Below are 19494 nucleotides of genomic sequence, written 5' to 3'. Positions count from 1 at the left end.
TGTGCTGGGACGGCCACTTCACTGCCTACCAAGGTCCTGTGTTGGGATGGCCACCTCACTGCCTAGCAAGGTCCTGTGCTGGGACGGCCACTTCACTGCCTACCAAAGTCCTGTGTGGGGACGGCCACTTCACTGCCTACCAAAGTCCTATGCTGGGACGGCCACTTCACTGCCTACCAAGGTCCTGTGTCTGGATGGCCAATTTCAAAAATTAAGGCAAAAAAGACATTCGTGTTTAGGTAAGAAAAAAAAATTAAGAGAATTTATTGAAAGCTGACTTGCCTTGTATGAAATACCCATGAAGCCTGGTGTGCTATCTTACATCTGAAATCCCAAAAACTTGGGAGGCTGAGGCAGGAGGTTTGCTGCAAGTTCCAAGCCAGCCTGGGCTACATTGTGAGACTCAGTCTCAAAATAGAAAACAAATACTAATGAAACTTGTTCAGAACAAAAATAAGTAACTTGGATTCAAAGCCACTTGAAAAAGGTAGCTTTATAATTAGAGAAGATAGCAAGGGGGCAAAAAGATAGTGCAGTGGATAAAGTGTTTGCCAGGTAAGTGTGAGGTCTGCGTTCAAATCTTCGGATCTCACATAAAGCCAGACATTGTGTAGCTGTGGCAAGACAGGAGGAAGACATGGGAGAATATGAAGCTCGTGGTTCAAACAATGTGAGAAAGAAGATGGGTACCTACCTGAGGCTCTTGTCCAATTTCCACAAATGCACTGTGGCATGTATGCACCTGTACCTATATACATGTGTACACACACACACACACACACACACACACACACACACACACACTTTTTTTTAAAAAGGACCAAAGCAGGACTTTGTCTTTCTCTTTTTGGTTGTTTTGGTATAAAACCAAGGCCTCATACAAGCTAGGCATATGTCCTACCACTATGACCCTAGCTCCAAATGTAAAGACATAATCCTTGCCCTTTTTAGAAGATATAATTGTGTAAAACATTATGTTTATAATTGCATCTGTTACTTTTCTAACCACTGTTACAAAAAAGCTAAAACCAGCAATTCAAGAAAGGACAGAGTTCTTTTGGCTTACAGCTGAGAAAATACAGCATTATGGTATAGAAGGCTTGGTGGTGAGAGCAGATCTGGGCCCTAATGGTGGAAGCCTGAGGTGGGTGCTTGTTATGCAGTAATACCTGGGAGGGAGGGAGGGACAGAGGGAGGGAGGGGAGAGACAGAGATAGAGAGGGAGAGGGAGAGGGTGCACACAACGGAGAGAGTGAGACAGAGAGAGCGAGAGCTCATGCAGTAGCTGGGGTGAGGCTGCAGCCCCCACACTGCTCAGCACCCACACCCTCCAGCCAAGCACTAGTCTTAATGTTAACATCCCCCAGAAGCTGGGAACCAAAGGCTCAAAGGCTTCTGGAGACAAGCTTGCAGATCTTATATTCAACTGGGGCTCTAACTTACAGAAACATAATATATTGGCACAACACTACACCAAGAAGAGCGGGACAAGATGTGTTAGATTACGGAAGTCACATAACAAAGTATGAATTCACAGGAAGAAAAAGAGACTCAGAAACCAAGGTTAAATGTTACTAGTGTATACAGACTTACATTTCTTTGTGATTAAGAGACACAAAGGTACATAAATTAATAATTGTAACAATTATAGATGAGCATGTCTATAATAAAGGAATTAATGCAGCTATGTAGGAGTAAGATTTCTAGGTCTCTGTAGAATTATGTTAGTTCATATGTGAAGTAGATCTGATAAGTTCCACTATGGGAAAGTCTTATTTTGACAAAAGCAACAAGCAGCTACTTTCCTTCAGGTAAGTAGTTCACAGGTGTGCACACCTGCAGTGGAGACAAGAGGAGAATGAGATTTGTGTGAGAAGCCATTTCCAGCCCATCTAGTCAACTGACTAAAGTTTAGATGGAGGCCACCATCACTGAGCATCAGGACAGATAGGGACATAACCTTGGGGTTCTTATTTTTAAAGTCTTTAAGCTTTATTTGTAAATGGGTTTGCATGTGCAAACAAAGACAAAAGAAAAATAGACAAATGCTAGCTACAGTAGATTAAATCACCTGAAATAATTTCAAAATAGAACCAGATATCATTGTGCTTATTGTAAAAATGTGCCTGAAATTTACAGGTATCGCCTTAAAATTTGGGTGCTGAAGAATATGCTCATTTGTTTTTTAACAGTTACTTAATGACCTATAAATATGAGAGATATGATCTACAAATATTTTCCCAAATTACAAGCTGGTTTTGTTTTTCATTTAAATAATTTATTATGTACTGCATTCAACTTCTGAAAGCAGAGAAAATAAGGAAAAATCTAATTTCCCCTCTCTCCATTCACAGTGTCAATGGAGAAGTGACAAGAAACAACAATATGTTGAGAAGCAAGAGACACAAAAAGAAAAGAAAGCAAAAAGGTGTGAATTGATGTAAGGGATTCCAAGTCGCTCCAGAAATGCTGAGCACAAACTGTGCTGCTGGCTGCTGGAAATCTTCCTGCAGGCCCTCGCAGGAGGCACTGCCCTTCTTCAATCACTCTAACCTCTCTTCAAGAACCTAAGAGATTCCAATGTCTTTAAAAAATTGTGTAGGATTTTGATAGGGATTGCATTGAATCTGTAGATTGCTTTTGGTAAGATGGCCATTTTTACTATGTTAATTCTCCCGATCCACAAACAAGGGAGATCTTTCCATCTTCTCATGTCATCTTCAATCTCTTTCTTCAGGGTTTTGAAATTTTTTTCAAACAAGTCCTTCACTTGCTTGGTTAGAGTAATTCCTAGGTATTTTATATTGCTTGTGGTTAACGTGAAGGGTGTAGTTTTCCTAATTTCTTCCTCTGTATGATTGTCATTCGTATATAGGAAGGCTACTGACTTTTTTTGAGTTAATTTTGTATCTAGCCAATTTGCTGAAGGTGTTTATCAGCTGTAGGAGTTCTCTGGTGGAATTTTGGGGGTCACTTATGTACACTCTCATATCATCTGCAAATAGGGATAATTTGACTTTGTCTTTTCCCATTTGGATCCCCTTGATCTCCTTTTGTTGTCTTATTGCTTTGGCTAGAACTTCAAGAACTATGTTGAAGAGATATGGAGAGAGTGGGCAGCCTTGTCTGGTCCGTGGTTTTAGAGGAATTTCCTTGAGTATTTCTCCATTTAATTTGATTTTGGCTATTGGCTTGCTGTATATAGCCTTTATTATGTTGAGATATATGCTTTGTATCCCTGATCTCTCCAAAACTTTAAACATGAATAGGTGTTGAATTTTATCAAATGCTTTCTCTGCATCTAAGGAGATGATCATGTGGTTTTTACTTTCAGTTTGTTTATATGTGGACTGACTTTCACATGAGCTCTGGTGCTCCATATTTGACCACGTCCCCTGGATGGGGAGGCCTGGTAGCACTCAGAGGAAGGACAGCAGGCTACCAAGAAGAGACTTGATACCCTATGAGCATATACAGGGGGAGTAAATCCCCCTCAGGAACAGTCATAGGGGAGAGGAGTAAGGGGAAAATGGGAGGGAGGGAAGAATGGGAGGATACAAGGGATGGGATAATCATTGCGATGTAATATGAATAAATTAATAATTAAAAAATGAACCTAAGAGCTCAGGCTTAGGCACTGCCACTGCTCAGTTGTTCCGAAAGCTAGGCTGGCTGGGTTAGCAGTAACTTTCTGTAAAGATGGAGACTTATAAAACCCTGGATATAATTGAGGCTTTTATAATTCTCTTCTGCTCCTAAGAAGAGAATATTAAGTTGCTTTTTCTGTTTTGCTCCCTGAAAATAAATGAAGCTAGCGGATAAGGTCACAAAGGCAGTAACATCCCCAGATGGATCAGATCCTTTCTGACAGCTGAGGAATTTGATCTGCTGGCAGGCATTCCATTTGGAATGATAACCACAATGCCAAAGTGTCGCTTATTCTTTTTCTAGTGTACTAAATGGAGCCCCAGTGACATTAGAGAGCTAATACAACTCCAACGTTCCTGCTTACGCTCAGGTAAAGCGTATCCATCAGATAATGCTTCAGTGAACACTCACCAGAGAGCTCTCCATATTACATGCATGGATTATGCTCAATACAACCCACATGAGAAACACTTTCTCATTGTGAGGAACTAGATAGAGCTCCTATTGCAGGTCCATGTTTGAGAGCCAGGGACATTCAGACAGACAGCAGAGAGGCAAAGAAATGCTACCAAGATACACATAAATCAATGATACCACCTGTTAGCAGATAATAGATTCAGGGAAAATAAGATAACGTATAAATGAAGAAATACTAACGGATGAAGTTTAGCCAGGTGTGATGGCTCATTCTATACTTCCGGCACTTAAAAAGCTGAGGCAGGAGGATAGGTACAAGTTCAGGGCCAGACTAAGCTAGCATGAAATAATGCTTCAACAAACCAAACATTTAAAGAACCCCAAAACTATTAAAACAGAATTTCACAGACATCAATATTTTCTTTTCTTCTTTAATAATGCTTAATGAGGAACTGGACAGCTGGTTCAATGGTTAAAAGGATTTGCTGCTCCTACAGAGAACCCAGGTTCAGCTCCCAGAACTCAGAAGGCAAGTTCCAGGAGATCTGGTGCCCTCCTCAGGCCTCTGTGGGCACCTCACACACATGGTGAACATACATACACAAGGCAGAACACTCATGCACACAAAATAAAAAATAAGGGCACCGGAGAATGGCTCAGTGGATAAGAGTGCTTTCTGCTCTTTCAAAGGACCGATGTTCAACTCCCAGTACCCACATCTGGTGTCCTGCAACCACTGTAAGTCCAAAATCAGGGGATCTGACATCCTCTCCTGGCCTCTATAGGCATCACACACACACACACACACACACACACACACATACATACACTTTAAAAACAGAATAATAGAAAAGAAGAATACTTAACCCTTTGGGGTTATAGCTCAGAGGCCCAGTGTTTGCCGTGGATGCATGAAGCCATGAGTCCAGGCCAACATTAAAAAAGCGAAGCAAAGCAGAACAAAACAATAACAACAAGGAAGGAAGGAAGGATGGCAAGTGTGTAGCCCACACTGGAAATGCCAGCCCTCAGATGCGTGAGGCAGGAGAATCTGTAATTCAAGGCTTCCCTGGGATACATGGCAAGACCCTGTCCCAAATTAGGCCTTATTAAAAAAAAAAAAAAAAGGAAAAAAGGAAAGAAAGAAAGAAAAGAAAAACAAATAATATGTGAAGAAGAGGGAAACCTTCAGAGGAATTAGTTTCCATGAGAGAAAACTCAGAAACTGAGTATTATTTTCTGTCTGTTACTTGCTACAATACACTCTCCATACCATGTAACAGAATACTTGTAAGGTGCATTTTAAATATATTATGGCTACCTTTGTAGTTTCCTATAGTGAGCAAAGACTTTGTTTCATGTCATAAGATAATTACATTTTTGCTCAACTGGGAATTCATGTAGGGCCCCATGCTTTATTGTTAGTTGACAGCAGTGAGACAGTTTCTTTCAGTAGAACACACACACTTTTCTAATGATGCACACGTTCACTAATCAAACAAACAGTAAAAATGGCATGAGGTTTTGGTTCTATTTGCCCATATACTTATGATACCACTGGCAATGTGCAGGACACTAGGTACACTCTTTCATGAGGTTCCTTATCCTTCAGGGTAAGCACTGCCAATACCCCCGCTTTAAGACATGAAGGGACTCAAAGTTAGACTAAATAATCTGTCCAAGAATATATTATAAGCACTCTTCAGACTTCCTTGGTCACCAGGCATGCATGTGGTGCACAACATACATTCTCACACACATACATATAAGACAAACAGACGAACAAACAAACAAATAAATATTTAAAAATATTGTAACTGAACATTTGAAGTAAAAAGCCAAAGTATGACCATGGCTTAACCAACTTATCATCTTTAAGTTGGCTTCACAATGTAAGCAAATGAATTAATTACAAAAGCTTATTTCATCTGTAAGGATTAAGTAAGTAAATGCACATCAAATGCTTAGGACATAGTATACCTTTCTAAATGCCCAAATCATGGTGGTTATTATTATTTAGTGCTGACTACATTTGTCTTCGTCACTGTTTTACTCTTATGAAGAGCCACCACGACCAAGGCAACTCTTAAGAGAAAAAGCACTCAATTGGGGCTTGCACTGTTTCAGTCTCGGAGGTTTAGTCCATCATCATCATGGTGGGAGCCTGGGGCCATGCAGGCCGCTATGGTGCTGGAAGAGTAGTTGATATACAGACAGACAGACAGATACAGACAGACAGAGACACACACACGCACACACGCATGCAGTAAGGGGGAGGGACTGGGCCTGGCATGGGCTTCTTAAACCTCAAAGCCCACCCCCAGTGACAGGCCTACCCCAACAAGGATATACCTCCTAATCCTTCTCAAACAGTGCAAAGTCCTGGTGACTAAGAATTCAAATATATGAGCCTATGGGGGCTATTCTTTTCCAAACCACCGAAGTATTTAAGGGAAAAACTAAAAAGACAGTAATAAATGAAGTGCTTTGGCCACTTTTACTTGCTAGGTAACATAGCCAGTATACTATTGCCACAATGTTAGCTGTTTAAGTCTTTGGTAAGTAGGCTACATCTATATAACCAAGAGGCTAGTACAGAGTAAGGGACTAGGGGATAGAGATGGATTTCCCCAGGAAGTGGAGCTAGAATAGCTATGGATGGATGGGAGGAACTAGAGCAGAGAGTCAAAGAAGGAGGGGGAGGAAAAGGTGAGAAGGGAAGGGAGGGAATACAGGGACCGGGAGGGAAGAGGATGTGAGGGGAGATGAGGGGAGGGGCAGCTACAACTAAGAGCCATTTGAGAGGTTGTATAAAAAACAGAATAGAAGCTTCTTAAAGAAATCTAAATGCCATCACCAAATTATGGGGAGACCAAGCCTTAACTAGACATACTCATCGCTAGATGAAATCTCCAGTTCCATTTATTAGGTTATATCTAATCAAGTTGTTGGCCAAAGGGCCCTATGGACAACCTTAAACAATACAGGGTATTTCCAAGATTATTGGTTTCCCTCAGCAAACTTACGGTAAGTCCCTGTTGCTGAGGACAACACCTATAAAATTCAATGAACATGGAGAAGCTGACTTGGTACCTACCAAGAGCCTTCACCCCAACTGACTTGTGTTCATGGTATTAGAAGGTAACTGCATACTACCAGAGGAGAACGGTAAGCATCAACCCAGCTACAAACTCTTTGATCTACAATGGTGACCTACCAGCAAGATTCACTGGCGCAATAGTGGCATAAAAACTGTGAGAGTAACCAATCAATACCTGATTAAATGTAAAGCCCACTCCATGAGGTGGAACCCACGCCTGACACTGCTTGAGTGGCTAGAACCTGAGACTAGATAGGCCAGAAACTTCAGGGAAATCCCACTTACTGCTCTATTTATTGCCACATACAGCAATACAATGGCTCCTAATGGCAGTAAGGTATAGTATAAAGTAAGCTATAGCTCAGTGTCTCATTCTGCCATCATCAGAGATGCTTTCTCCTGCAGTAAATGAAACAACTGCGGAGACCCACAGCACAACAAAGTGCAGACAGTGAGATACCTTGGAATACTCAGTCCTAGATGGGATGTCTCCATCAAATCTCTCCTCCCTCATGGCTCAGGAACTATTGAGAAGGGGAAGTAGAAAGACTATACGAGCCAGAGGGGATGAAGCACACCCAGGAAGCACGGTCTTCTAGACACAGCAGGACTGACACACATATGAACTATGGAGACAGTACGCATGGTCCCTACATGTGCCTGAGTCAGATGGGCCAAGTGCTGAAAGGGAAGTGTTTGTTGTGCTTTTTTTGTTAGCTCTTTTTCTCCTGGTAGTTTGCTTGCTTCATCTTATTCTGGTCTATGTGTTTTAATTTTATCTTATTTTATTATTATATTTAGATGCCATGCTAGTACTCTAATGAGAGAGAAAGAAAGGGTGTGGCTTTAGGTGGGTGGAGGGTCAGAAGGGATCTGGGAAGAGTTGGGGGGGGGGGAAGAAAAACTGTAATCAGAATATATTGTGTTAAAAAAATATCTTCAATAAAAAAACACTACCACAGAAGAATAACATCTCTAAAGAATTTCTCTCTAAAATGTTTAGTAAAAAAATAAAATTGTTGGCATTAGGAAAGTCAAAGCACACTTATAATAAAATATTCTCTATTACTTTGTTTCCCATCGTTATCAAAGAACATAAATGATAATAATAGAAACACCTGCAGCTTTTAGTAAACAGGCCTCTTCGTCTTTGCTGATAAAGATCACCTTTATTTAGAACAGAATTGGAGTCATTTCAAACAGAATGGACTTCACAGCAAATCAGATGGTCACCTCATGATATCATGAGGTTAGAGAGGCTTAATCGGTATTAAAAAATAATTTAAAAATCCTTGTCATATTTAATATCGGCCTAAATAACACTAACACAGCCATACTTTCTAAGCTTTTTAAATATTTCTGAGAAATCTTTTCTGACTGTTTAACCAGGCATGATGATACACACCTGTAATGCAGCACGAGGGAGGAAAGGCAGGACATCTTTGCAACGTGAAGGCTAAAGTACACTGAGACACTATCTCAAAATACCACACACACCACACTGTATTATACCACACCACACCACACCACACCACACACACCACACACACCACACTGTATTATACCACACACACCACACCACACTGTATTATACCACACCACACCACACTGTATTATACTACACACACAACACACACCACACACACCACACTGTATTATACCACACACACCACACACACCACACTGTATTATACTACACACACACCACACACCACACTGTATTATACCACACACACCACACACACCACACTGTATTATACCACACACACCACACTGTATTATACTACACACACAACACACACCACACTGTATTATACCACACACACAACACACAACACACTGTATTATACTACACACACAACACACACCACACTGTATTATACCACACACACACACACACACACACACACCACACTGTATTATACCACACACACCACACACACCACACTGTATTATACCACACATACCACACACACCACACTGTATTATACTACACACACACCACACTGTATTATACTACACACACACCACACAACACACTGTATTACACCACACACACCACACACACCACACTGTATTATACCACACACACCACACCACACCACACTGTATTATACCACACACACCACACCACACCACACCACACCACACTGTATTATACCACACACACACACACACACCACATTGTATTATACCACACACACACACACACACACACACACACACACACACACACACACACACACCACACTCTATTGTATCACATACCACATTATAACTACATCACACCACACTATACTATACCATACTTATCCTAAACCAAAAATCATATAAAACTCAACTCATCCTAAACCAAAGAACAACAAAAATCAATGCTTGATCTTCTGCAAATACGCAGCAATTTTATCAAGAATTCCCTTTGCTATCTGTTAAATCTGTAGGTGAAAGGTATGGTCCAGCTGCGAATAGACTGAGCAGCTGAAAATGTAATATGCTATCTCTGTTGACGTACCATTCTGCTACCCAAGTGTGGCATTATTTCAACAGATATCTCCTGAGTCCCCATTTTGTGCTAGGATCTGTTCTAGCCATCTGAGAAACGACAGAACAGGACAACCAAAACCTCTGCTTTCGTCAATTCCATGTTCCAGTATGGATGGCATAGTAAAAGTAATTAATACACGACATTTTAGCAGGTGATAGGCCTGGGGTGGGGGGCGAGTAAGAAGAATAGGGGCCAAGGAAAGAACTCAAAGGGGGAATTCTGAATACAGCGGACCTCACTGAAATTTAAGACAATCTCAATACAAACATTTGGAGAAATAACTGAAAGTGTGAGCAACTCATTGAGAACGTGTCCCCCCAAAAATTGTTTTAAAAAGTATGTGTGTGGCCGGGCATGGTGAAACATGCCTGTAATCCTAGCACTCAGAGAGATAGAGGCAGGTGGATCTCTGTGAGTCTGAGTCCAGCCTGGTCTACAAAGTGAATCCAGGACAGCCAAGGCCACACAGAGAAACCCTGTCTGAAAAAAACAAACAAAAAATAGAAGTGTGTGTTGGGCCAGGGTATATAGCTCAGTTGACAGCATGCTTGCCCGAGGCCCTCCCTCCCTTCAATCTCAAGTTTAGGCAAGGGTATGGGGGAAAGAAGGGCAGGGTAAAGGGAGAGGGATTGAAGACAACAAGTTAGAAGAAACAGGTATGGCCACTGCAATCATGAGGTGGGAAAAGAATAAAACAGAGAAGTAGAAGGCAATAGAGCCTAGGAGACAATTTCTATGACCTTTTCTAGTTCTGTAAATGATGTGGAGTCCCTGAAGATTTTGAGAAGAGGGCCATGACCTGATTCACACTCTTAAATGGACGAGAGTTCATGGAAAACAGCCACAAAAGGGGAAGGGTGAAGTAGGAATGAGTGCCCATTACTGGGCTAAATCAAAGAGAAAGATGGGGCTGGGGCCTGGATTGCACCAAGGAGGCCTTGAGAAGTGGCCAGGCTGTATACTTAAAGGCTGGATGACTGGGATTTTCTAACAGTGTTAGTACCAGGTTTATAGCCAGATGCAGCTAACATGACTTTGCTGTTCTGTCAGAGAAGCTAGAAGCACAGAGCTGCTGTTAATGAGACGCAAAGGTTAGAGGCCATGCAGGTTTAGGAGGGAAGACCAGGAATGGAGTTTGGGAAACAGAGAGACACACACAGAGGTAGAGATGGCTCACAGTGAGATACATATGAGGTTCTCGAACTAACAGAACAGTCCATTCTGGAAATGTACCAGTTTCTTATCAGGGTATAGAATTATTAATATGTAAATAATTTTTAAAGCACGAGACCACCAAGTATGTAAAAGGAAAGAATGAAGAGACTCTATGCTTGGGCCAGAAATGCTGCTAAATTTGAAAATATTTCAGCTATAAATCATAACATTAAAAATGGCAAAGTTTAAGTTTCTAAATATAGAGTAAATGGAGAGGTATCTTATGACAACACTAAGCTGATTCTCAAGCTATATGACCAAACTGATAATGCCTGCTTGCATGTATGTATGCACATCCATTAACTCAAATATTTTCATTATAAAATCAAACTCCCAAATCAAGATTATCAGGAGAAATGAAAGGTCACATGGTAGACAAGGGCCTAGATTCTGACACTGCTCTTCTATTTTGAAGGCAGGAGCTAAGCAGATGGCAAGGCTGATTTCTTTTGTTGTAATAAGGTGATGTAACAGGGTCTACAGGCAAATGACAGCAGCTCTGTTATGCATGGAGGGACAGGCTGTAAGACTAAAAGCCAGGCTTGATTTTCTTGAGCAATCTTATATTATCTTATTGAAGAAGATGATCAGATGGTAACATCAGATTGTGACATGAAATAATTTGGTATTTTAAATAATCTGAATTCATCAGTCTATTTAAAATGCTATAGTAGACAAGAGTCAGAATTGACAGTGGTTATGAATGAACTTCCTTATACGGACAGAGTAATGAAACTCTAAATCAATAGGGAGATTGTGGAAAGTGAGTGAGTAGCCTAAAGGAAAAGCAGCAGTCCACAGGAGAAAAATGCAACCTATATGGGAAGTCACTGAGATAGTTAATTCACTTAGAGGAAAAAACCTATTTCAATATAAGATGATAATCTGAGCTATGTATGTTAAAAATCAAAATAAAACAATCTAATAATAATAATAAATATTAATATATAATAATATATTAAATACACATAATAATAAAAATAAAACAATTTTTACCTACCAAATGGGCAATAATTCAACAAAGGTAAGAGCAAAGCAAGTGTGGGAACTTGAGCTCACATGAGCTTTGCTGCAGGGCAGCACCGCAGCACCTGCCACCATGCGACAGCTGTGCACACAACAAGGCACTAGAGCAATATGTTGTCAATTAATAACCACAAGTTGGAAACAGCTGTTCTAAAAAGGACTAGTTATATAAACATGATATAATGATAAGAGTCTTAAAACAAAATATTTTCTGAAAAATTTAAGATGGATGAATAAAAGTGTTAAAAAAGAAAATCTATTATTTTTATTGAGAATTAGCTTCCCATATTTCATGCTTTGTCTATGATAGAAGTTCAATTTATATATGAAAAATGTCAAGAACATACTCCTTGTAAAGACTTTATACACTATAGAGCGAGGGGACAATGAGACTGTGTAACCTACCATTTTTGATGCTTACAGACTCATTGTGAAGGGCCACATTCCTTTCTTACTACACAATATTTTATAATCAATATGTATTCATTTAATTCTGCCACTTACTAAACTAGACTTATAAGCCTTGTTCAAAAGACTGAAGGTTTTTTGTTTGTGTTTTGATGGCTAAAAGTACTTTTTACCACCACTGTATCTCCTATAGCCTTGTATATAACAGGTACCAGTGTATGTTTGCTGAAATACTTTATGGGCAGAAATAGGTTTTTAATAAAACACAATGCTAACAGTTATGATTTTAACACTTTGTCATGTATTTTAACTTCCAAAATATGACTCATTAGCAAACACTGCTATGATTAAAACACGACCTAAAGCAACTTAATGCAAAAAGGCTTTATTTTGCTTACACTTTCAGGTCACAGGCCATCACTGAGGGAGTCAGGGCAGCAGTCTGGAGGCAGGAGCTGCTGCAGAGGCCATAGAGAGGTGCTCCTTACAAGCTTGCTCCCCGAGGCTCACTCAGCCTGCTCTCTGATAAGCACCAGGCTCACTAGTCTAGGGGGGTTACCATCTACCATGGGCTGGGCCTTCCCCCATCATTAATGAAGAAAATGCCCTACAGGCTTGCCCACTGCCCCCATGTTATGGAAGCATTTTCTCAATGGAGGTCCTCTCCTCTCAGATGACTCTAGCTTGTTTGAAGCTGACCTTAAAACTACCCAACAAAACAGTTTTTGTATTGCATACAAAATATTTCCACCCCTCCTGGTGCTGTGACCTTAAAACTACCCGACAAAACAGTTTTTGTATTTCATACAAAATATTTCCACCCCTCCTGGTGCTAAGGATTTAACTTGGTACTCTTAATCACATTTGGAAAGCTATCTGCCACTGAGCTACCAACAAATTATTTAACTTAAAACCATAATTCATGTGAGTTGTTTCATTGTGACATTTTCATGGCATATTTTGCTGCTTGTTTAAAAATTTACAACAATTTTCAAGATCTCATTTTAACACAAAATTAATATTCTACTACTTTGTATGATAAGCCTCTCCTAACAAAGAAACTGTGAGAAAGCAGAGAGACTGCGAGAAAAGAAACCACAAGTGAGCCTGTACCTAAAGGACTTCCTTTTTTGAAAAACAAACAAACAAACAAACAGTTTAAGGCTGACTTTTAATTACCATATGCTTGGAGCCTTTCCTGCAGGTTTTGGACGATTTAGCAAACTAGACAAACTACACTAGAAAATCTGCTGTTTCTTTGATGCCCCATTTTCAGTCCGTAATGCACTAAAAAACCCAGCAAATTAGAACCACAAAAAATATACAAGATCAGGAACCATTTTTCTTTATTTTAAATTGATAAGTGTATTTACTTGGGTTCTACAATTTTCTTGACACTGCAAATTGTATGTTAACAATGAAAATGTATTAGAATTCATAATCAACAACTAACACGAGGTTTAAGTTATAAATTCTTAGTTGTTTCTTTTTTTTTCTCCTTTATTAATTTATTCTTGTTACATCTCAATGGTTATCCCATCCCTTGTATCCTCCCATTCTTCCCTCCCTCCCATTTTCCCCTTATTCCCCTCCCCTATGACTGTGACTGAGGGGGATTATCTCTCCCTGTATATGTTCATAGAGTATCAAGTCTCTTCTTGGTAACCTGCTGTCCTTCCTCTGAGTGCCACCAGGTCTCCCCCTCTAGGGGACACGGTCAAAGGTGAGGCACCAGAGTATGTGAGAAAGTAATATCCCACTCTCCACTCTACTGTGGAGAGTGTTCTGTCCATTGGCTAGATCTGGGTAGGGGTTTAAGGTTTACCGCCTGTATTGTCCTTGGCTGGTGCCTTAGTTTGAGCGGGACCCCTGTGCCCAAATCTGCCTATCATAATGTTCTACTTGTAGGCTTCTAGGACCCTCTGGATCCTTCTACTTTGCCATTCTCCCATGATTCTCTCATCTAGAGTCCCACTAGAATGTCCTCCCCTCTGTCTCAGTTTCCTGGTAAGTGAAGGCTTTCATGGGACATGCCCCTTGGGCTAATATGCAGATATAAGTGAGTATATACCATTTGAGTCTTTCTGCTTCTGGGTTAACTCACTCATTATGATCATTTCTAGCTCAATCCATTTATCCACAAATTTCGGGAATTCCTTGTTTTTAATAGCTGAATAGTATTCCATAGTGTATATGTACCACAGTTTCTTTATCCATTCTTCTATTGAGGGACACTTAGGCTGTTTCCATGTTCTGGCTATTATGAATAAGGCTGCTATGAACATGGTTGAGCAAATTTTCTTGTTGTGTGCTGGAGCATCTTCTGGGTATATTCCCAGGAGTGGAATAGCTGGGTCTTGAGGAAGCCCTATTCCCATTTTTCTGAGATAGCACCAGATAGATTTCCAAAGTGGTTGTACTAGTTTGCATTCCCACCAGCAATGAAGGAGTGTTCCTCTCTCCCCACATCCTCGCCAGCAGTGGTGTCGCTTGAATTTTTGATCTTAGCCATTCTGATGGGTGTAAGATGGAATCTCAGAGTTGTTTTGATTTGCATTTCCCTGATGATTAAGGAGGTTGAGCATTTCTTTAAGTGTTTCTCAGCCATTTGATATTCCTCTGTTGAGAATTCTCTGTTTACTTCCAAGCCCCATTTCTCAATTGGGGTATTTGGTTTGGTGGTGTTTAATTTCTTGAGTTCTTTATATATTTTGGATATTAGACCTTTGTCAGATGTAGGGTTGGTGAAGATCTTTTCCCAGTTTGTAGGCTGTCGCTTTGTTCTCTTGACAGTGTCTCCTGCCTTACAGAAGCTTCTCAGCCTCATGAGGTCCCGTTTATTAATTGTTGACATTAATGTCTGGGCTGTTGGTGTTCTGTTCAGGAAGTTGTCTCCTGTGCCAATATGTTCCAGGCTCTTCCCCACTTTTTCTTCTAAATGACTTAGTGTCTCTGGTTTTATGTTGAGGTCTTTAATCCACTTGGATTTGAGTTTTGTACAAGGTGACAAATATGGGTCCAGTTGCATTTTTTTACACATAGACATCCAGTTAGACCAGCACCATTTGTTGAAGATGCTATCCCTTTTCCATTGAATGGATATGGCTTCTTTGTCAAAAATCAAGTGACCATATGTGTGTGGATTCATATCTGGGTCTTGGATTCGATTCCACTGGTCAACCAGCCTGTTGCTGTGCCAGTACCATGCTGTTTTAATTACTGTTGCTTTATAGTACAGCTTGACATCAGGCATGGAGATTCCTCTGAATGATCTTTTATTGTACAAGATTGTTTTTAGCTATTCTGGTTTTTTGTTTTTCCATATGAAGTTCAGAATTGAACTTTCAATGTATTAAAAAAATTGTGTAAGTATTTTGATAGGGATTGCATTGAATCTGTACATTGTTTTTGGTAAGATGGCCATTTTTACTATGTTAATTCTCCCGATCCATGAGCAAGGAAGATCATTCCATCTTCTCATGTCATCTTCAATCTCTTTCATTTCCTGAGAACTGCAGAGAGCAGCTGAGAGGCTCTGCTTGTGCGTGTGCGTGTGAGTGTGCATGGGTGACGCCGTGTGTGTGTGTGTGTGTATGCGCGCTTGTGAAAGGGAAAGGGCGAGAGAGAGAGAGAGAGAGAGAGAGAGAGAGAGAGAGAGAGAGAGAGAGAAAGAGACTGAGACTCCGTGTGAGGGAAAGAAAACAATTTCTCCTGCTCTGCAGCTTCTGTTCAGGTGGCACTGGCGCTGGGGATATAACTCTTAGTTGTTTCTTATCTTTTTTTTTTTTTTGGTTTTTCAAGACAGGGTTTCTCTGTGTAGCCTTGGCTGTCCTGGACTCATTTTGTAGACCAGGCTGGCCTCAAACTCACAGAGATGCACCTGCCTCTGCCTCTTGAGTGCTGGGATTAAAGGCGTGCACCACCACACCCGGCGTTGTTTCTTATCTTAAGTAAATGTAAGTATTTCATCATGTAATACCTTTTTTGGTAAACATTACTCTGTGTGTGTGTGTGTGTGTGTGTGTGTGTGTGTGTGTGTGTGTGTGTACACGTGCAATGGCAAGCACAGGGCAGGCAGGGGAAGTGGCAGGAGTTGGTTCTCTTCCTCTCCCGTGTGGGGCCCAGGGATTGAACGCAGGTCATCAGGCTTGGCTACAGATGTGTTTAATTGCTGTGCTTTCTTGCCAGCCATGAAATAATCTTTTTGGTTTCTGAGACAGTGTGTACAGCCCAGGCCAGGCTGGAACTTGCCTGCTTTGGCTTGAGTGCTAGGGTTATAAGCAAACACTAGCACACCTGGCTACACCATACTTTTAAAAGTAGATATTTACTGTTACAGTAACCAGGCCTGACTTAATAATTTGCAATTAGTTTCCTGAATTACAATGGTTTACCAAGTTTGGATTTATGATTTTTTGCCCAAAATTGATGGGAGAGAAAATAAACAAGTTTAATTGTTTATTGCCTGTCTCGGTTGTACTTGAGGTGACTAAAGATGATGCAGACAATTCCAACTAACACTATGCAGGAGTGAGAGGCACAGTGCCACTCCTTCTGACACACATGACAGGGGCTACAGGGATCTGTGCTCAGGAGAGTTGAAAACACTGCTAATTTTAACATCATGACACAGAAAAAGACTTACGTGCCTTCTTAATGAGCTAGAACACAGACTGTGGTCAAGACTCTAAACCTAACTACTGAAACGTAAGGACAGAGTAACACAAAAACACCATGAAGACAGACTCAGACCAAGTGGTATTTCTGCAAATTGATAGCATTTCTTCTTTGTGAGATTTTGTTCAGCTCCTGATTTGATAAAAAATACTTAGGAGTGTATAGGAATATTCTGAGTAATGACCTCATACTTGCTATTAAGTTATTATTATAAAACACTTTGGTTTCAGAATAATCTACTGATGAAAATACTGAAAAAATACCCTTGGGACTGGAGAAATGACGTGGTTGGTCAAGAGCAGTTTTGTTCTTTCAGAGGACCAGGGTTCAATTCCAGGACCCACATGGTGGCTCACAATCATCTGAACTCCAGACCCAGTGCTCTCCTCTAGCCTCAGAGGAACTCTTATACACCCATATGTGAAGCCAAAGAATTAAAATCCATATCTCTGGGTCACAGTGACAAGTCATAAGACACAGCTGCAGAGAAACGTAAGTACAGTTGCAGGAAAGTTCCCCTAGCCTGAGTCATGTGATCACATTCCTTCCTGCTGGGGCCCTGAGACAAGGAAACCAGAAGGAAGAGCCTTGCCCTGCCTCACTCCCCTAGCAAAGGACTGATTAGCACTGGACTGGACAGACCTTTAGCTGAAAGCCAAACGGGATACTCCCTCAGCAAACAGACAGAGATCAGAAGGGTTAGCGCCTCGGTGCCCTTGCCACCTGTTCTACGGCCTGTCACTTCAGGACACTAGACCCCTTATGTATCTTTACTGAGTCCTTGCCAAGCTGGGAGCCCCCCTGCTTTGGGAATGCTGGGAGGGAAAAGGACCTATTAAAAAAAAACTCCACAAACAAGAGCTATTACATCGGTTTTGCCTCCTGGAGATTCTTGGGGTATCTGACACTGGCCCAACACAAAATGAAAATAACCTTTTAAAAACCCATAATCTTATCATTTAGAAATACAGTTTGAAATATTCACAAATGAAATGACAAGTTTATGATTTTCTTTAAAGTTTCTTAGGTTAAGAAATGTGGGTGGTGCACAGATTAAAAAATTATCTACATATATGCAGCATTTATAGTTCTTAAAGCTAGGTGATGGTTAAATGTGTAGAACTTACAGTAATGTATGTTTAAAGTTTTTCACAATAAGATATTTTCAGGCCAGAAGATTTAGCCTGGAGTAGAGCAGTGCCACTACGTGTACCGCACACACCAAGAGTTTTAAATGCTCTTCTCAGTACACAAGCTGAATATTTTTTCAACCATTAATTTTATTAGTAAAAATATTTAAATGTAAAGGAAAATAAATATTGAGCAACATATGTTCAAATTATCAAAAATTCTTAAACAGTGGAGAAGTCAAATTGCAAGGTCATAAACATGTATCAAAAGCTGTAGAAACTAAGGTTTTTAAAAAATGTTTTAATCACATTAAACACTTCCTCTTATTTCAGTACACTAACCTTTTGCTACTTACTTTATATTATAACTTTTTAAAGGTTTGTAGCATACAACAATTAAGAGATGATTCCTAAATGGATATAAAATCCCATAATTTTTAGGTATATCAAAGCAAATATTTAATTTCTGTACAACTCACCTGCAGTGAAATCTTCAGTCAGATCAATAAATGCATGTGAATGTGGATTCCGCATTTTACTTTTAGTGGTCAAGGCAGGATGCCATGACAAATTTCTAAAATATAAAGAAAATAATTTTCTTAGGGTGAGTAAATCTTGTTTTCAAGTATAAAATTATTAGCATATAATAATTTTAAAATGTTTTTATTAAGCTGTATTTCACAAACTATAAACCACATATTTAGTGTATATAATCTAGCAGGTTTTTAGTGTGTTCACAGTGTAAAATTATCACTTCTCTTAAAGTCCAAAAAGTTTTCATTTGAAAAAGAAATTTCCAAATGTACTAGTCTCTCCTCACTTCCTTCCTTTGTCAACCACTAATTTGACACCTTCATCTTCCAACTCAGGACATGCGGTATAAATGTACATACGGCATGTGGCACTTCATATGTAGCTTCTTTCATTACATTTTCAAGTTTACTCACAACGAAACATGCATACATCAGAGCTGCATCCCTAGTCTGGGTGTGGTAGCACTCGGGAGGCAGAAGCAGCAAATCTCTATAAGCTCAAGGCCAGCCTGGTCTACACAGTGAATACCAGGCCAGTCAGAGATACTCAGTTGGACCCTGTCTCAGAACACCAGAACAACAACAACAAACAAAACCTGTCTTCTTGTTTTTATGGTGGAACTTTTTATGCATGCCTAAACATTTCTGTTTACTCAGTCATCTGCTGATGGGTGCTGGGCTGTTTCCACTGTTGCTATAGTATTTATAAGGCTGTGTGTGTGTGTGTGTGTGTGTGTGTGTGTGTGTGTGTGTGTGTGTGTTGAGGGATACTGTTTTTGACTGGAGTGGAATTGC

The 19494-nt window shown here is 40.2% G+C and overlaps 1 protein-coding gene across 1 annotated transcript in view; it reads right to left on the bottom strand.

Moving 5' to 3' along the window:
- Window positions 1-19494, bottom strand: part of ITFG1 (integrin alpha FG-GAP repeat containing 1) — a 136606-nt gene that overhangs the window by 88733 nt on the left and 28379 nt on the right. The window contains exon 6 of the mRNA XM_084756010.1: window positions 18646-18740. Coding sequence (XP_084612136.1) covers window positions 18646-18740 — 95 coding nt within the window. The remainder of the gene's footprint in view (window positions 1-18645; window positions 18741-19494) is intronic.

The sequence above is a fragment of the Acomys minous genome, assembly GCF_964271855.1.
Source record: "Acomys minous genome assembly, chromosome: 14".
Classification (NCBI taxonomy): domain Eukaryota; kingdom Metazoa; phylum Chordata; class Mammalia; order Rodentia; family Muridae; genus Acomys; species Acomys minous.
This window is presented reverse-complemented; position numbering and strand designations above follow the sequence as displayed.